Raw genomic sequence first — 18,192 nt, forward strand, 5'->3', positions numbered from 1 at the left:
ATAATAATAATAAGTAATAAATTAATAATAGTAGTAAAAAGACCCATTAAAGCAGAAAATGATCTTCAGTTGTGTGACATATACTTAACACTACAGAAAAAAATGCAGATGACACAACTTTTAAAAGCTTGTTCCCCCAGGCAACGTTCTAGAGACAAAGGTGTGGTTTTCCTTTAATGCCAACACAAACCCTTGGCAAGGAATTTGAACCACATTTGAACTACAAACTTTGCTGAAAACAAACAAAAGAATTCATCCATCAAAACTGTAGGACAGAGCATTTGTGCAAAAAAAATCAAACATGTTTGCTGATCACTGTACTCTGTTGTGTCAGTACCACAGTGAAGCGGAAAGCAACAATAGTTTGTCAGACAAATCTGGTTATAGATGTACTTAAAAAGTATTCAGACAGACAAGTTAAGTTAAAAGTTCTCAATATTCCAAGGATATTTACAAATTATAATCAGTAAGTTACTGATATACAATATAATTCCACATTATCATTCTAGAAAGCAAAATGCTAAAAACATCCAGTTTTAAGTGGATCCTTTCTCCTTGGTTATTTCACTGACACTATCTGTGACTGTGATATTGTCATTTTTCTTGAAGATATGCTGTCTTTGTGCTTGCATACTATATGCCCAGGCTCTGTCCACACCATGTCCCTCAATCCTGCAGGGTGTCCAGTCAGGTAAGGGAAAACGACCGGCTACCACCAAGGCATCATCAGGTAGCTCATTCTCCAACTTCTGCTGCAGTAATGAAAGCTATGAACAAAAGAGTACAATATAAAATTACTGTGATACTTTTAACAGAAATTTACTGAAACTGACTTATAATAATGCATCTGAATTCAACTGCACCTCAACAATGTGCTAACAGATTCTATCTAGATTTTTTGTGTCTATAATCTAAAAAATGTAATAAAGTAATAACACCCAGGATTCCTTTTAACAAGTTAAAACTACCTAGCTGAAACAGAGACAAGACTTTCTGTAATGCCTGCAGGTAACCAGCCACACCTCATCTTTCCTGAATTTTAATGACCTCACCTTATTACTAGTTTTACTATATTACTCACCACGCTAGGAGCCAAAAACACTGTGATATTCTTGCATTCTGTCAAGTCAACCTGTGATGATATACAAGGCAGGTAGTAAATAGACCAATACAGCTTTGAATAAAAAAATGATCACATGCAAATAAAATATCTGTGGCTACTAATGTATTTACTCCTTGATCAAATAAAGTAAACCAGTAGGTAAACCTAGACTGCAAGGAAAATCTTTTTCATGAAAATGTTTGGTTGACATCTGTGTTTGTTTGCTGATATGAAATTCTTCTGTCAGCAATTTAGATGGAGGGAGTGGGAACACTTTCATAAAAGACCCATGTTGTTGCAATAATATATTGTTGCCAAGACTAATTACAATAATACTGTGAAATGCTGTCATTTAATGATGGCTTGTATACAAACCCTGATTACAAAAAAGTTGTGATGCTGTGTAAAACAAATAAAAACAGAAGCAGCAATGATTGTGAGATCCTTTTTCAGTTGAATACAGTATAGCAACAACATGTTTTATGTTTAAGTTTTGGAAACTGAGGACAGTAATTATTAAAGCTTTTAAAGTCACATTCTTTTCTACTTTTGCTTGATATATGACTTCAGGCGCTCAACAGGCCGGGGTCTCTGTTATTGTATGATGCATTTCATGATGCACAACACATTTTCAAGTGGAAGCAGGTCTGGATTGCAGGCAGGTCAGTCAAGTAGCCCAACTCTTTTACTATGAAGCCACACTGTTGTAACACTTGCAGAATGTGTCTTGGCATTGTCTTGCTGAAATAGGTCTGTACATCCTTGAAAAAGACATTGTCTGGATGACAGCATATGTTGCTCTAAAACCTTTCGGCATCAGTGGTGCCTGTATTTGTCAGTTTGTCAATTTGAACATCAACTAGCTTGTCTTTGTACTGTATTCAATTGAATATAAGTTGAAAATGATTTGCAAATCATGGCATTATGTTTTTATTTTTTTTACAAAGTGTCCCAACTTTTTTGGAATTGGGGTTCATAAGTTAAGTGTAGTGACTGTTTGCAAATTTGAACAGTAGTGTTATTAAGACCATAATACATGTAATAAATGTCAAACCTTCCAGAGATCCTCCCGTCGGTATGAAACTTTTTCATGATGGCCTGCTCTCCATGCATGGAAGTGGGCCAGGCGAACGAGCCAGGGGTTGAGCTCATAACCAACAGCAGGAGTGAAACCATGCCGATGGGCTTCTAAGACCTTTACGGGTTAAAAAAGGACCACTGTCAAAACCCACTGTTCATCAGTGCATGAAAAAGAAGCTCACAGATCTTGATTTTACTCACAATACGGCCATCACCAGATCCCAAATCCACAAGACCCCCCTTTCGACCTCTCAACAATGTCATTACATTGTTTACTTGACCTTTGCTGGCAGGAATGTACGGGACCTGCAAGGTAATTTAAAGAGCTTCAGATAAAAGGAAAGTTGTTTCTAAAACATTTAGTGCAAGGAGAGTTAGAGAACTAGTTATTCAAAGTGACATGAAGATTTAGACTATACCTGTAGCTTCAAGGGAACTTTTCGGAAGCCAGGCTGGAGGATTCCCACCCACATAGCATATACAGCAAGCCCGGTGCCAACAGCTATCTGAGCAACACCCCATCCTCCGAGTTGGCTGTTCTTGAGTTCAGCAAAGGCCTCATCTGGTGCGTTATCATCCATTCCTGCATGAAATATGTAGTGTAGGGTCCTTGAAAATCTAATATTATAGAATATACTAAAACTGACTGGGAAAGGGTTATAAAATATTTCTTCTTTTTGCTGTATGACAAAAATAGAATATAAACACCTCTCACACTCACCTTTAACTATGACCTTAGTAATAAACATGTAATTACATTTTTCCAACTACCAGCAAAAACTAAATGTTATAAACTTAATAAATATAGAATTCATGACTGAGCTGTTGATGTTGTTGTTCAATTGCATTAGATTGTACAGGAGCACCTAATAAAGAGGATACTGAATGTATGTCCCTTGTTAATTTATTCCTAAATGGGTTATTTTTTCCATTGTTTACAATCCTATTTTTCCACACTCCATACAGACACTTGTACCTTAAACACACCTTTGATACACACAGTATTCTGAATATCATTTTGCTAAGAAATAGCTGGTGCAACTTCATGGGCTGAGGGCGTGCTAGGGGGTGGATGGATGTCTGTTTTTAATCACAAGCATGTTTAGACATTAGGATACCAAACAGCTACGTCCTCGTGTAACTGTGTACAGTAACCTTTTGGTGGTCAGAATTTAATCTTAAGAAATAAAAATAAACCACAATTTGTAAGACTTTAAAAATAGTAACCGCTGCTTTAGGCTATTTCGATTTAGACATAAAATGTATTACACTTTTATTATGATCTGTAACAGATACCTTTGAGACGGCTCGTGGGTCACATGCATGCAGTTACTTTGTATCCAGACGTTGCTGCCCGACTTAGAAAAAGTACTGAAATATTCATGTGCAAAAATCTGTTTGGACAATCATAAAACTGCCATATACAAAAGCTACGCCCATGCGGCTTTTACTTAGCAAATACGTTCGTAATTAACATGAAATAAGTCATTGACCTGCAGGAGTACGGGCGGACACATTACCCGGGCGGACCAGTCCGTCAGCGAAATATTCCGAAAGCACACTTGACATTAGTTCCGGAAATGTGACGCTAACAACGTCAAAGAGGCAATTCTGAGTAGCTCATTTCATTGAGCTAAAAAAGGCAATAGTAAACAAGGACTCTTCATGTTTATATACACAGTTAAGATACAATTGTTGTTCATAAAGAAAAGATTACTTTTATTTGAAATACATCATAGAAAACATGAAACAAAATAATTTATTAACGCTCTCCACTGGCATGGTACATTATGTATAAAATCATATCTTTTGTAAAAGGTTTTAGAAATATTTAATATCACATCCATCACTGTCAAAGCAATTAATAAGCAAAACCCAACTTGTACAAATAACAAAGTAATGTCCATGCTAAAGTGGCCTCTGAACACTTTGACGAGGAAATGTCCTGGTTAATCACTGTCTCCATCATCACTGATGATCCCCTGCAGGTTGGCCCAGTCTGTTGCTCTTTTGCGCCCTTTGTGTGCATTGTTTTCCTGATCACTATCAGAGCTGGAGTTCAGGGTGCGCGCATATGTAGAGGATGGAGGGTCAGGTTTCTTCAGCCATGCTGAGGCTCCTTGGCGTTTAGGTCGACCTGCGAGAGGTATCCACATTAGCAGATCTCATGAATCAATTTTGTATGCATTATAAAAGGAAAAAACAATACTAGTGACTGAGCCATATCAAATGATTTCAGCAATAACAATACGACAGATGCATTTATTGATCCAACAAGATCACAGACCACACCTGTAGGTACTATTACTAGTGCAGTTTTGTGTTTGAGAAACCACTGAATGTAAAAGCCATTTTTATAGTGCTTACATCACTTGTACATGTACATCACATTAACAATGTTTGCACATTTTTATTCTATACTTGTAACTGCCAAGCTCAGTGCATTGTTTGCTTTTCTAGAATTTATACTGAGTAATATGTAAAATCAACCACTCTTTTCTGTAACACTGTGATTAAAAACCAAGCATATAGTGTAGATGTGCACAGTTACAAAAAGCCACAAAAATGTTCCCACAAATGCCAGTACATATCATGGTACTTCTGTAGAGCAAGTTGATGCACATCCATTAGTATTTTGTGTTGGTACAGGTTTTTGAACAAGTGGGTGTTCAGAATGATCAACCGCCCAAGAGAAGAGACAACCTTGTTACCTTGTGTGGCAATGATGTTGCTGACATCGAGGCCAGCTAGGTCCTGAGCTTCCTCTCTCTTCTTTCTGACTTTTTTGCATTTCTCAATAGTTGGTTGGCCTGTGTGAAAACACATCGACATGTTATTATTTTAACATGCAGTTCCCAGAGTTGATCAAATTGCGTCATTAAAAAATTGGAATGCAGTTTTACAATTCAAGTCCACAAGAGAATGAACAGAAAATATGTTTTCAAGATACCCCGTAATTACAATTTGCAATGCCCAGTATATGTGGTCTGTTAAAAGTGATGTTTTCCCACTGACCTTGGACACCAAGATCTTCAAGCTCCTTCTTCAGAGCAGCCACCTGGGAGCGAATGGAGCGACAGCCTTCGAGGAGCTTCTTGTAATTCCGCCTCACACCACAGAGAGCAATGTAGCGTTTCAGCCTCACAATTGCTTTGTTGTCATCCTGCAGGATGAATCAGAGGACAGATATGTTATGAAGAGAAGATGCAACATTTATTCTACAGCTATACTTTACAATTACCTAATGTGCACCAATGTTTTTGTGATCCATTTTCAAACTTAATCTTGGCTTTTGTACCACTCATCTTGCACTTTGTCTTCTGACTCCACTCAAAGCACAGAGAGCAGTGCAAAGACAATTTAGGTCAAGAGTCTGGATAAATGGCTGGACACTTGGAGGCAAAAATATTTCAGCTACTCTTTTCTACTTTTTAAAAACTGTGAATTGAATCATTAAATTTTGCTTTTTTGAATACTTGCTGAAGCCCCACAGTGCATTTTATGGCACACTGGATGACTTTGACATTTCCAAAGCATAATTCTTCAGATTCTGACTGACTGATTCTGATTTATAACATCACTCATAGTCTCACCTTTTTATCTCTGGCAGTGTCCTCTTTTTCCTTCTCTTTTGTTTTCTTCTTGATAATATCTTTTGTTTTTTCTGTCCCACTATCCCGTTCATCCTCCAAAGAGGGGAGTGACGATGAATCAGAGTCCTGGTCATTATCTTTCTTTTCTGTCAAGACTTTTTCTTCTGCATAATACAATAGTGGCATATCAGGTCTAGTCATGAATATACATTCATGTATGGGATGTATAAGAATAAAGTTTTCAAACTCACCTTTTTCACTGTCGTCTGAAGAGTCATTGCCATTGATTTTGTCACTCTTTTCTGACCCGTTATCCGTGTCAGTATCATTCTCTTCATCACTCTGTGTTTTCTTTTCTTGACTTGTATCACCATTTCCCGCCTCTCCATTCTTTGTAGTAGTTGCTTTCTTTTTCACCATTTCTTTTGGACTGTCATCACAGTCGCTCTCATCATCTTCTTTTTCTGACTCATTAATTTCCTCATCTGCAGAGTCTTCACTGTTAATCCGCTGTTTACCGCTTCTCTTTGTCATTGGTGGAGATTTTTTCACCTCTTGGTCTTCATCATCAGATCCAGATTTAATTTGCTCTCTCTTTTCACTCTTTTCGTGTTCTGTTTTGCAGTCCTCTTTATTGTCCGATTCTGTCAGTAACCACACGTGAAAAGACAACATTTCATGGTTTACAGAAGAGCAAAAAATTCACAAAAAAAATTATTGCAAACCTCAATGAGAGTAACATGGGCAAGGTAAGGGTAATGCAGGTGCTGACTGTGTGTATTATCTGAAATGAAAACTGCCTTCAGTGAGTAAAAAAGTGTGAAGCTCACACAACAGCTGACCTGCCTGGACTGTGGCTATGGAGAAATGACTACTAGTATTGTCTTTTGTGAAATAAGCCATGTGTAGTAGCCAGAGGTTGCGCTAGACTTTTTCATTGTCTGTCATTTTGACTGACAGGGTCATAAAAATCCTGTCATAATCTATTTTTACCTGTCACTTTAATTTTTAAAATGATAATTACATATTCAGTAGCATTTAATTTTGATTCATTTTTAATTCATATTCAGTCCGAACAAGCTGAACAGAGAATCCACACCGTACCTCTTTTATCAACACCATCATCGTTACTGGGCTTTTTGATCCCGACTTGCACTGACGTCATGCACATGTGGGCAATGATAACCTAACGAGATCGAGGCGGCCGCAGTTTGTAGAGCCAGATGCCGCAGCTGCTCTCCACCAACTGCAAACGCCTGGCTGTCACCTGACTGACAAGCTGACAGGCTCTGATTGGCTCATAATTTTGACAACAAACACCACGTGTTGTATAAAATACTAATTTTGTGTGTAATTGTAATATTTAATGCTGGACATATCAGTCTTCTGTTGTGCAATGAAGCTTTAATCTGTCAGCAAGCAGATATTTTGTGTCTGGTAATAATAAAGGTTATGACTTATCAAAACAACAGTTTAGTGCATTACAAGGCAGATAAAAGAACAGATGTTACATGTGTCAAAAGGAGGATCTCTTCTATTTTAACTTCAATCCACGATCAAGAACGCACTTTATTTCTTCAGCTATGAACATGATCTGCAGACTACAGGTAACCTACAGGTGATCTAACAGGATGTTCGTGTCTCTTCCTCTACTCTCTCGTAAGTGTGTTGAAAACTGTCCGACTTGACTGCAGCTTTTTGTCTCCACCTCCTGCTGTGGCCGCCTGATCTCGTCTACTCTCCAGGCGAGGCGCAGTTCATCTCGAACGCACCTAATAACTAATTAATATACTCACTCGCCACCAAATGGTCAGGGGTGTTTTTAAAAAAAAACTATATAGCTGTAGACTGAATATCAATAGGTGTTGGACAGCTGGTCAGACAAAAGAAGACCTTTGATGACATCAGCAAGGACCGATGGGAATTTTTCCAGACCGAACAATTAATCTGCAGATTATTCATAATAAAAATATTATTTACCTAAAGCTGGCCCTAGTCCTACTGTTTTACATTGAGTAACTGAAAACTACAACATGTTAAACTACAGGCATTTAAATGCCAAGTTGTAACCTACCTGATGATGAGCTTGACACACAACGGGATTTCTTTGCCCTGGATTCAACTTCACCTTCTCCCCCACTTATAACTTCGTCATTGTTCTGTTCTCTCTTCCTTTTGTTTTGGAGCTTCTTGGTCTCCATCTCACTTTCATTTTCACCATTGTCCTTGCATGACAAGAAATAAGTAATGACATTAATAAGTGCAGCATAAAAAATGATGACCCCCAAAAAATTCAAAGATGTCAAAGAAAAGTAATCTGTACAGGAGTAATTCAGATACCTGCATTTTCATCAGTTCCTCTTGAACCACCTGTTTCATGAAGTTTTTGGCCTCTGGACTTAATGATTCACATTGCACATGAGCCAGATATCGCTTCTTTAAAATTCCTAAGGTCAGTGTGCTGAAAGAAGACATTAGAAAGGTTAAGCTACATCAAGGTGTGTGAGGATAATGTACAGACATAATTAAACTGAACCTTTGTGTTTTTGAATACAGACACCCACAATATACTGAATATCAGATTTTTACACAGATGAAGACTGTAAATCCTATGTGGTAAGTGACTATTCAAAAGTTGAATTTATTTGACATTAGATATTATTACCATGGCATTATGAGATATCAAATTTAAACCAATAGATATTAACCTCATTCTTTGACTCTACAAGAAAGTGCAGAGACACATTCGATTTTCTGCAGGATTTTGCAACTTTGTGGGCACTTTTAGCGCAATCTTCCTACAGTGGATAAAAACTACTCTTTTTATTTATATTTATGTTTTTATATGCATTTAAAGTGTTCATTTTATAGACAAATATATGTGGCAATATATGTGGCATTATTTGGACTTTTCTTCATCACCAAAGCCAAACATTACAAATGAAACCAACTAAATTTTTTTCAACTACTTCCAAAAAAAATAAAGAGAAAAACGATTTTTAACTAGTTACAATTAATGAAAGAGATGTTTGCACATTACTAGAACCACTTTCAGCACAAAACTTGACAACCTAAAGGAGGGCACACTGTTAACTCTTGTTCCAAGGAAAGATACCACTTCCAACCAGCAGGTGGCGTTTAAATTTGATAGTTTATACAATTGACTGTGTGGTTTACACACTATAATGGCAAATAACTTAACTTATTGGCATCTATCAATCACACACAAAGCTATGTCGGCTACGTCGTTAAGTTCAAGCCTTGCAAAGCGTGGTGTTGGGATGGTGAGTCGTAACACTGTTTATCTGCGTTGGGTGGCACATTAACGTTAAATGCGCAACAGGAAGTTAAAGTAGTTAAATCGTAATTTATAGTGGTGATAAAACAGGTCCAGTATGCTAGTGGGTATTAACTGCCTGCATGTACACCACACGTCGCATCAATTAACTTTGGTGTAACTAATTAACTTTGACCACGCGCACGATCACAGCTCACAGGCCTCTGATCCTCATCTTGGTACAAACAAACCTTGACAGCTTGAACTGTACCTGAGGTCCGGCTCATCACGGAGTTGACCACACACAAACCTGCGGATGCTCGCCGTCTCCTTTTTTGATACCGTCATGTTTTCTAGCCGCTGTGGTTTCTTTTTGGCGGCGGCGGGACCCCCTGACGTAACCGGACGTGACGTCAGGCCAGCGCCACGCCCCTTCACAATACAAAAACAGAGCATTCGACGACTTGGAAGTTTTTGTAAAAACTCCATTACTCATTCTTCTCCTTTACATTTCTTTTTTGGCCAGATCTTAGTTTTATTTATTAACTATATAAACGCAGTTTTATACCCCGATATCTTTTAGGCATGTAATGATTTTAATGGGATTTTCTTTTTATTCACAAATGTTTTCTGAAAAATTACCTATATTTACACTTTTCCTTCCTGATTTAACATGTCTAATTAACTCTAATATTTCATAAAAAGAATGTACATAGTAAAACACAACTACATTTTTGAATAGAAAGGACAATTTTTTGTCTGTCTTTTCTGTTTTGTATTTCATTTCATGAGATTTGGTTGTACCTTATTTTTTACACTGTTGACACTTTGCCCATGATAAAATGGAAGATTATTTTGATCGATAATGCCATTTGAAAAAAAGACCACATCTTTCAATAACACATGTTGCAGTATATGTCTAATTAATTTATATTTGCATTGCATGATTAAATGCATTCATTGTAAAATACTTCGGATAGAAATGGCAGCTAAATATATATGTAATAGGGCCGCACGATTAATCACAGTGTTATCAAACACTGATAAGTGCAATATCTAAATTGCAGATACAAAATCTCAATTTTTTGAAAAAGGAAAAATATGTGAGAAAATAGCATTATAATGAAGTACTGTAGTGCAGCAGAGATGGCCTGCCTAAAAATCTCCATATTAAATAAACCATGTTTGTTTGGTTGATTGTTTCAGATTTTTTTTCCAGTAAAAATGAAAATTTTAATGCAAAATTGCCACCAATTGTATCATATAGTGCAATTTCAGTCAAAATAACTGCAATTTGACTTCCCTTTTCTTCTTCTTTTTTTTTTTTTTTTTTTACCATATTGAGCATCTGTTGAGATTACATTTCATTAATAATCAGCACTCTGACTGATGAAAATGTTATGGAGTATATCAAGTAAACAATAATGACCCTGTGGGTAACTCCCACGTGTTGTCTGTGACATGTATGTATTTGAGTTCATTTCTTTATTGTGCTTTAGGAAAGAAGGGAAAAATGACACCAAGAAGCTTAAGTTGGTTTTCACAAGTAATTTATTTAGAACATTCCCATGACCACTATTGGACGGAAGTTATATTAGTGCATATTTTAAGGTATTCCAAGGTGTTTTATAAAGGGTCTGAGATACATATTGCTCTCATTCAATGTTTTTTTCACTAGTCAAAGTGATTAGATTTACACAAGACACTGGTGAATATTCAAAAGAAAATATTTATCCTCTCCCTGAGGGAAGTAAAAATACAACCCAGTTATTAATTGCCTTTAGCATCACTGTATGGCCAATTACTTTGAGCAAATTTCAGTGGTTTGGTATAAGACATAAAGCAAAAGTGAAAGATCATGGCTCAGAATAAAATGCAATATATCAAATAAATGGTCACGGATCCTCTTGAAAAATTAAACTGAAATGTAAGTTCACTATTTAGTCATTTACAGGAGTAAATTCAAAATCTGACATGTGCTAATGAGTGCATTGTATCATTCCAAAAAAAATTAAAACTCATTTGAGCACTAGTTAACACAAAGATTGCATACAATACGTTAAATACCAAACAATAAATTAGGTTCATAAATTAATTAATAAAAAACATCTTGAAGCAACAGCAGTAATAATTTAAATAAAGAAAATGGAGCTGCTCAACAATCTCATTCATAGACAAACTCACTAAAAATGGCTACTCAGTTTTATTCCAGTGTTAACATATCTAAGCTAAACTTGTCCCTCCTCTGTTCATCAATTTCACTGTCAGTCCATCTTCTGAAAAGGCAACAGATGTTTCGCAATATGAATAAACAGAATGACACAGTGGTTCCTACGAATCAAACACAGAGGAGGGTGCCAGTGCATATCATTAATACCCACATTAACAGTGGGCTGTCTGCTCTAGGAATAAAATCAACCTAAAGGATGGGAGTTGGGTACTGAGGCCCATTCAGTAACTTGTGGGAGGTTCCTTAATATTTGCAAAATAATATTTATGCCAGTTTCATGTCCCAGGTAATTTACACATTTCCTATTTAAAGAATGTACACAATTTGTTTTCTTGTAAACAGAAGCGCTTTTCTTCTCCAGACTCTTAATTCAGCTACAAATCAGTCATCAACCCCAACATTTCTACAGTGACTTTTAACTAATTACTAACTACCAAGCTATTGCTATAATCAAATACATCTCTTTCACTCTGCAAGCATCCAACAGAAAATTAACATACAAGTCACTCTCCCATGCCTTAACGTTTTCACATTATTAGTCCTTATACACAGTTTGCTGACCGTGCCCTCTTTCATCATGCATTATATGCCTCCTTACGTGGATCCGTCTTACTCGCCTGTCACCTCCCACAGCGCCCTCTTCCTCCGATTGGCCAGCTCCCAGTGATGACCCGGAGCCTCTTGAATCTAAAAGGTGTAAGCCTCCAGGACCAGATCCTCTTCCATTCTCATAAATGAGGATATTAAGGGTTTCTTCAAAGATCCGAGCCTCGGGAAACTCAACCTGAAAACACAGATGTTTGGCAACTGGTTTAGCAGACTGTGTCATGTTGAGTTTGGCTTGACTAGACAGCAGCAGGACAAGCACAGTGATGATGACAAAGAGGGCATGAAGAAAAACTCCAACAGAGAAAGGCAGCTAGCTTTCTTATGTCCCAGATATGTACTCATTAGTAATCTTTAGAGGTGCTGAGGTGGCGGTACTACAGAGCCAGATTAATGGGTTAGTGAGTTCTGCAAGTCTACAGCTAGAAAGGTGGCTCTCTGGATTAGATCGTTTTGTCTCTGATCTAAGTTGAGGCTAACAGCATGTAGGTTTTGTAGAATCTGTCTCTGTGACCGAATCATCTTTTAAGCATAGACATTTGAAATAATTAAATGAATGAATAATTATGTAACAGTTTTCATGAAGCAAATTACTTTCTCTTTGTCATTATTAATATTTGTCAGCACAAAACACAGGTTGACTTTTGTTCATACTGGCTTAAAAGTGGTCTGGGGCACTCTTAAATGTTGTTCTTAAGAGCAAAATGGAATGCATCGATGAACGCCAAAAAGTTCTTAAATTGCCTGCACAAACAATTTAAGACCAAATCTACGAAAGATTCATGCACGAGGCCCATTGCGTCATGCTTACTTTGGTCTGCTTCTTCTCTGTGGCGTAGACAATGGAGGTGCAGCATACTTCAGCGATCTTGCGCCCTTCACCATAGAAAGACCAACAGCAGATTTCATCCCCAAGAACATCTTTGACGAACAGGACGCGGCCATTAAACCGTAGCACAAGTTTGTCAAACAGTTCAATGTTCTTCAGCAGGTTATCATCAGAGTTGCTGGTCACAGAAAGAGACAAAGAAGAAGTAATTATTGTCTGAGAAGTACTCTCCACTCAAAATCTAAAAAGTGAAGTAATACATGATGGTTACTTGTTGCATGTCTAACTCTTTGTTGGACACATGCAGAGACCTACCTGGTGTAGGAGTATTTGTTGTTTCCTCTGTTGTTCTGCAATTTTACTACTGGCTATAAAGATAAGAAACAGGAGTAAATCCAAGTAAAAAGATCCCACTTCAACAAGTTACATTTTGGGAAAGAAATGAAGTCATACATACAGAAGTTAACAATTAAAAAGATACAGACAAACATTTCTTTGAGACAAAAAAACAAGACAGCAGACTATAATTTTCATGGCCCACAAATCTAAATCGCTTCAAACCATTTCTGATTTTTTTCCCCTATATTCTGTGCAGAGAAACAGTCAAACCCTTCACACACAGGAATACACTGGACTATTCAGGTTTCACAGCTGCCAACCTTATACACACTTTTATTAGGGGACCATTTGATTGAGAGAAAATTCAATTACCTTTCTACACGTAGCAATCATCCTCTGTTCTTCTTTGGCTGAGGTGATCATGGGGATGCGACAGACACTTTCAAAGACATCCTTTTGTTTCTGATGGTAAACAAAAGAAAGTACATATAATACACCCTCAACTAACACTTGTTAGTATCAATAAATCAAGTGGATTTAAAAAAAAAAAGTTATTTAGTTTATTTAATGTAAAAAATAAAGTGAAATATTCATCATAAGATACTAGACTCCACAGTGATTTCATCAAGTTTCTTGTTTAGTCTAAACAATAGCTAGAGCCTGGAAGTATTACGGTACAAAAAGGAGAAAAGAAGGTTGTGCTTTGTATTTGTGAAGGTGTAAACAGTAGATGCGCTTTCATATAATAAATGATTTGGAAAACAATAATGTAATCAACGACACTGGAATCTATTAACTACACATACACTGGGAATCTAGCAAGAAAGAGTTCTGATGGTGATAATTTCACACAGAAAACCACATGACATGACTACATCTGCAATCATATGGACAACTCTGAGGACACTTTTGGTCCTTCAGTACCAATGAACTTTGACACAGAAGGGATGGAGAAATTATAAAATACTTAGCTTATTGTGCTAACGTTATGTGAGAATTTTTATGCTTTACATTTGAACTTGTGTACGCTTGTAAATCCACAAATTCAATAGAAAGTGTGTTTTTTAAAAAAAAGTACCGTTCATTTACCTGCATGGCACTGAGGCAGTGTTGGACGAGTCCCTGGACCCGATAGTACTGGGCCTCCTTCAGAACCTCATCCAACTCTCTGTTGTCCTCTGGAAGTGGTACTGAGCCATCTCGGAGGAAGTTTAAAACAAGTCCAAAATGTCGGCCACATCTATCCAAAACTACCCAACCTAGGGCGAGAGGAAAATCATTACTTATATTCTTCAAGAAGTTTTGTCACTCTGTGGTAGGCCAGTGGACAAACAGTGTGTGCTGTGAATGTGGTTCTAGCCTCACAAATAACAAACTTTGAGCACCCAATCGCTTAATGTGCAGACATTTTGTGGTGTTTGCTCACATTACCAATAATCATTTCCTTTCTGAGTCAACATTTTCTTGCGGTCACATTTAAATAGGCAGTACGTTCATTTATGAAAACAAATCCTGTTTAGAAATATCAATTGTCTGTTGAGCCTGTTATCCTGAAAACAAAAGCCCACTGCTACAAAAATACTTTCAGACTTTGAGTTCACTGCCTGTCTTCTGTCTGACAGACTCCATTAACATATTGCTCAATTTAACCCTTATAAACATCTGCTGCTTTGACAAGCTGATTAATAATTTCTTGAGACTCCTAAACAGATACTTAGTCGTTTTGCATTAATTTGAACTCTAGTTGGTGTCAAATAGACAAACAAAAAAAGTTATTCCAGCCTGGACACACCAGCTGCAGAGTAGCAAGTAAGCAAGTATTTCAACGATAGCATATTTCCTTGATCTCTGACAACAAATCATGGTCAATTTTATGATTCATTATAGCAAATATATTCAAGATTTATCCTTTAAATAATGATAAAATACATACAAGAAATGAAAGTGAGCTAGTTCATTTTAATCTATGTGAACTGAACTTTGAGCTAGCTACTGTGGAATGTGATAAACCATTTAAAGCTAGTATAAAGACATCCATAAAATGTCATAAAATTGTGAAAATGTTGAAAACTGTTTCCAGGAGCCCAAGCTGAAATCCTCAAATGTTATGTTTTGTCCACAACCCAAAGATATTCAGTTTACTGTCATAGACACTAAAGAATTTGAGAAGCTTAAATTACAGAATTTGGACTTAAAAAACGTGGTGATACTGATGGAAAACTAATGTTTTGAAATCTTTTAGAAAGTTTAAATTCAGAACAGAGCACCTGAAATAAGAATGCATCAGAAATCCTACTCCATACTCACAGTTACATGTTATAATTCCTGATAATAATGACACAGCCCTCAAGACATCAAATAACAATGTGGATCCAGTTATGAGGTAAGCGCTCATCTGACAGACACATCCACTCACCTTCTGAGTCTATGGTAACCTCTGTTCCCCCGTTGCATATGCTCCGCAACAGACTGTCTTCCTTGCTCAGTGTCTGGACAGTTGTATAATGCAGAGAGCCGCCCACATTTAATTTGACATACTTGCTCCCCAGCAGACCCTGATTTCTGAACTCATCTGTGTTGTGGAAGGCCGGCTGGGACTCAGCAGACTGGGAAGAGTCAGCAGCATCACTGCCAGCTGAAGCCTCAGCAGACATGGGGCTGAGGAGTCGCTTCCTGGCTGTAAAACAGAAAAAAAACACAGTGAGCTCTTTATAGTATAGGTCAGACAAGTGACTGGAACACGTGATGAATGATTCTTTATTCATTTAAATATAAGTGGTCAGTATTTCAGTTGTCTCTTAATTGACAACTGTGTGGGTATTAAAGCATGTATAGTGGCCTTTACCTCTAAAACAGGCTATTTCTGAATCTGAGGTACTCTCTCGCTGATATGAAGATGCAGACATGAATATTTGTTATGGAAGCAGTACAAACTGCAGATGAAATACCACATCCAGCATGAAATATTTATAATGTAAGAAGGCAGAGCAAGGCAGGCTGCACTGAGACTGGAGCAAGTAATTATGCACGTCTCCCTGACCCACTGTGCGATTTATATTATGCCTATGGCTGAAAAATTAATGGAATTATTATTGGAACTTCAATATGCCCAAGTGCAATATCCAAATCAAAGAAACTACATTTTTTTTTGATAAAGGAAAAATGTGGGAAAAACAGCATTATATTCAAGTATTATAGTGCTGCAGAGATGTCCCAGCGTACAAATCTTGTTCTCCAGGTGTGGTTTCTTACATTTGGGGAATGTTTTTTTGGTACAGACCCTAACAACTGTAACATCACCAAGACTTTAATAGTTTTTTTTCAGTGACAATGAAACATGAGCTGCAAATATGATCATTCCCAACAGGGTTTCATGATATGGTAAAAAATACTCATATTACGATGGTTTGACACTTTCTGCATCACAGTTTTCATTTCCACTGGAAAGAAAAATCATGATAGTATGACATTTATTGGCCTTTGTACCAAACAAACATGTTTTACATCTGGAGAACAGATCATCTCACACCCCACAAAACATCATGCTGTTTCCCCCCCCACACACATATTTCCTTAAAGGAAAAAAATATGACTTCTGTGATTTGAATATGGCACTTGGCCACACGGTGCTCTTGATAATATTTTGATCAATTGTACACCTCTAATTCCCACTAATTGTAAATCATATCATTATGATAATATCTGTCAAAATAGTCACAATATAATAATTTAAACCATCCCTTATAAAGCTAAATAAATTTAAATGCATTACTGCATACAGGAGTATATCAATAGTTCTCATGTGGAGCCAAACGTGCCCAATTCGAGCTTGTATGTAGGCTATATAATCTTCAAACAGCAAAACTCTAAAAAATGTACTGAGAACTATGCTGGGGCACGAAGTTGAGAGACCACAACATTTCATGTTATTATGACAGATGATGCTTCCGTTTATCCAAAACGAAGATAGAGGGGAAATAAAGCCTTGAAGAACCTATTTCTCACCTATTCAAGCAGCGTCTTCTGGATTAACCAACTTTATGAGGAACTCAATAGATAAAAAACACACCCATTGTTCATCGAGTATCACAATGAGGGTGTGATGCTGGATGAGCTTATATCCTTTAATGTAATAAGTCATCCCAGCTGAGCAACGTGTCCTGTCAACTCATTGCGATGTCTGTTGCCCCACAGCTGTGTAACAGACATGTAGAGATGAACCCAGCTATCGCCAAAATTAGGTGTTTATCTTCATGTTAACGAGAGCTCAACTGACTACAACCACAAGTGCCGTTAGTTCAGAAACCAGAGTACTGACTTAGATCTGGTTAATTGCTAGGATGATGAAAGCTAGCTTATCAGGCTAATAACATCAAATATTAAGTTAGCTTAAAATAAATAATACTTACCACACTGAACATCCAAGGGAGCTTAAGGAGTGAACCTAGCTAAGCCAAGACAGCCAGCTAAATGTGTGAGCCTTTATCAGCCAGCAATCGATAATCAACTAGTTGGCTAATATGAACAGCCCAAACCACACAAATGAATTTAAGTTACAACGCAGCTAACGTTTCACAACTCATTTTAATCGCAGCCTACACAGCTAAATCAAAGTGGCTAACAACAGCTAGTATATTTTGCCAACAGTCACGCTTTAACCTAGCAAGGCTAATTGTTTTGTGTTGCTTCTTGTGTGACAAATTAGACAATAGCCATCAAAAAAAGCAAACTGCTAAATTAAGAACGGCCAATCCCATTGTTGCACATAAAGATTATTAACTGATGCTAACAGGAGAAGCTAAATAGGTCACACGGAAACGAAACCACCACATCTTCTTCCGCTGCTCTCTTCTTCTACTTTGAATTTTGTGTGGAACAAAACTGCGCCGTGAATTACTGCCACCTTGTGGAATCAAACGTGTGTTACAAGTAAAAGTATACTATTGAGCCCAATTCAGTATGTATTATTTATTTTTTATTGAGCGCGGACAAAACAAAAAAACATTAACAGCCCCATAGTGCAGGTTTTTGGAAGACCATCCCTTACACTACACACCCCAGTAGCGACGGAAAAAAAAATTAAAAACTATTGTCTCGGTTGGCTGTTTTATTTTTTGAAAAGGTGGACCGGAAACG

General features: G+C 37.2%; 3 protein-coding genes across 5 annotated transcripts; all 3 read right to left on the reverse strand.

The window, feature by feature from the left end:
• Positions 1 to 146: 146 nt before the first annotated feature.
• Positions 147 to 3,752, reverse strand: antkmt (adenine nucleotide translocase lysine methyltransferase). 2 transcript variants are annotated; one of them, XM_084744523.1, is made up of 6 exons: positions 3,676 to 3,752; positions 2,602 to 2,765; positions 2,384 to 2,488; positions 2,157 to 2,297; positions 1,082 to 1,132; positions 147 to 767 (listed from the first exon to the last, which is right to left on the reverse strand). In XM_084744523.1, exons 1-6 carry the CDS (start codon positions 3,749 to 3,751, stop codon positions 537 to 539), a joined length of 768 nt encoding a protein of 255 aa, XP_084600649.1. In that variant the 5' UTR covers position 3,752; the 3' UTR covers positions 147 to 536. The 2 variants fall into 2 exon arrangements, with proteins under 2 accessions (XP_084600649.1, XP_084600650.1); XM_084744524.1 differs by lacking the exon at positions 3,676 to 3,752 and adding an exon at positions 3,479 to 3,634.
• Positions 3,753 to 3,863: 111 nt separating this feature from the next.
• Positions 3,864 to 9,478, reverse strand: hirip3 (HIRA interacting protein 3). 2 transcript variants are annotated; one of them, XM_084744521.1, is made up of 8 exons: positions 9,324 to 9,478; positions 8,116 to 8,236; positions 7,850 to 8,000; positions 6,027 to 6,419; positions 5,776 to 5,939; positions 5,198 to 5,345; positions 4,894 to 4,992; positions 3,864 to 4,319 (listed from the first exon to the last, which is right to left on the reverse strand). In XM_084744521.1, exons 1-8 carry the CDS (start codon positions 9,398 to 9,400, stop codon positions 4,132 to 4,134), a joined length of 1,341 nt encoding a protein of 446 aa, XP_084600647.1. In that variant the 5' UTR covers positions 9,401 to 9,478; the 3' UTR covers positions 3,864 to 4,131. The 2 variants fall into 2 exon arrangements, with proteins under 2 accessions (XP_084600647.1, XP_084600648.1); XM_084744522.1 differs by having other exon boundaries at positions 9,363 to 9,449.
• A 1,107-nt stretch (positions 9,479 to 10,585) lies between these two features.
• On the reverse strand, positions 10,586 to 17,554 carry kctd13 (potassium channel tetramerization domain containing 13). The gene is made up of 7 exons (XM_084744533.1): positions 17,466 to 17,554; positions 15,473 to 15,733; positions 14,146 to 14,315; positions 13,429 to 13,518; positions 13,033 to 13,085; positions 12,700 to 12,895; positions 10,586 to 12,066 (listed from the first exon to the last, which is right to left on the reverse strand). The coding sequence occupies exons 2-7, from the start codon at positions 15,708 to 15,710 to the stop codon at positions 11,818 to 11,820; spliced, it is 996 nt and encodes a 331-aa protein (XP_084600659.1). The 5' UTR covers positions 15,711 to 15,733; positions 17,466 to 17,554; the 3' UTR covers positions 10,586 to 11,817.
• Between the last annotated feature and the right edge of the window lie 638 nt (positions 17,555 to 18,192).

This window comes from Lutjanus erythropterus, chromosome 19, assembly GCF_056507025.1.
Source record: "Lutjanus erythropterus isolate fLutEry1 chromosome 19, fLutEry1.hap2, whole genome shotgun sequence".
Taxonomy (NCBI): Eukaryota; Metazoa; Chordata; class Actinopteri; order Lutjaniformes; family Lutjanidae; genus Lutjanus; species Lutjanus erythropterus.

What these genes read in the sequence shown, in the direction of transcription:
- kctd13 (XM_084744533.1), bottom strand. Translation starts at nt 15,710, where the DNA reads ATGTCTGCTGAGGCTTCAGCTGGCAGTGATGCTGCTGACTCTTCCCAG. An exon ending in ACTGCCTCAGTGCCATGCAG is followed by an intron (nt 13,519 to 14,145) that starts GTAAATGAACGG and finishes GTTTACCATCAG; the next exon opens with AAACAAAAGGATGTCTTTGA. An exon ending in AACAAATACTCCTACACCAG is followed by an intron (nt 12,896 to 13,032) that starts GTAGGTCTCTGC and finishes TTCTGTGACCAG; the next exon opens with CAACTCTGATGATAACCTGC.
- antkmt (XM_084744523.1), bottom strand. Translation starts at nt 3,751, where the DNA reads ATGTCAAGTGTGCTTTCGGAATATTTCGCTGACGGACTGGTCCGCCCG. An exon ending in AAGTTCCCTTGAAGCTACAG is followed by an intron (nt 2,489 to 2,601) that starts GTATAGTCTAAA and finishes ATTACCTTGCAG; the next exon opens with GTCCCGTACATTCCTGCCAG. An exon ending in TGTTTTTGGCTCCTAGCGTG is followed by an intron (nt 768 to 1,081) that starts GTGAGTAATATA and finishes TTTTGTTCATAG; the next exon opens with CTTTCATTACTGCAGCAGAA.
- hirip3 (XM_084744521.1), bottom strand. Translation starts at nt 9,400, where the DNA reads ATGACGGTATCAAAAAAGGAGACGGCGAGCATCCGCAGGTTTGTGTGT. An exon ending in CGTGATGAGCCGGACCTCAG is followed by an intron (nt 8,237 to 9,323) that starts GTACAGTTCAAG and finishes GTCTTCTTTCAG; the next exon opens with CACACTGACCTTAGGAATTT. An exon ending in TGAAGATCTTGGTGTCCAAG is followed by an intron (nt 4,993 to 5,197) that starts GTCAGTGGGAAA and finishes GTTTTCACACAG; the next exon opens with GCCAACCAACTATTGAGAAA.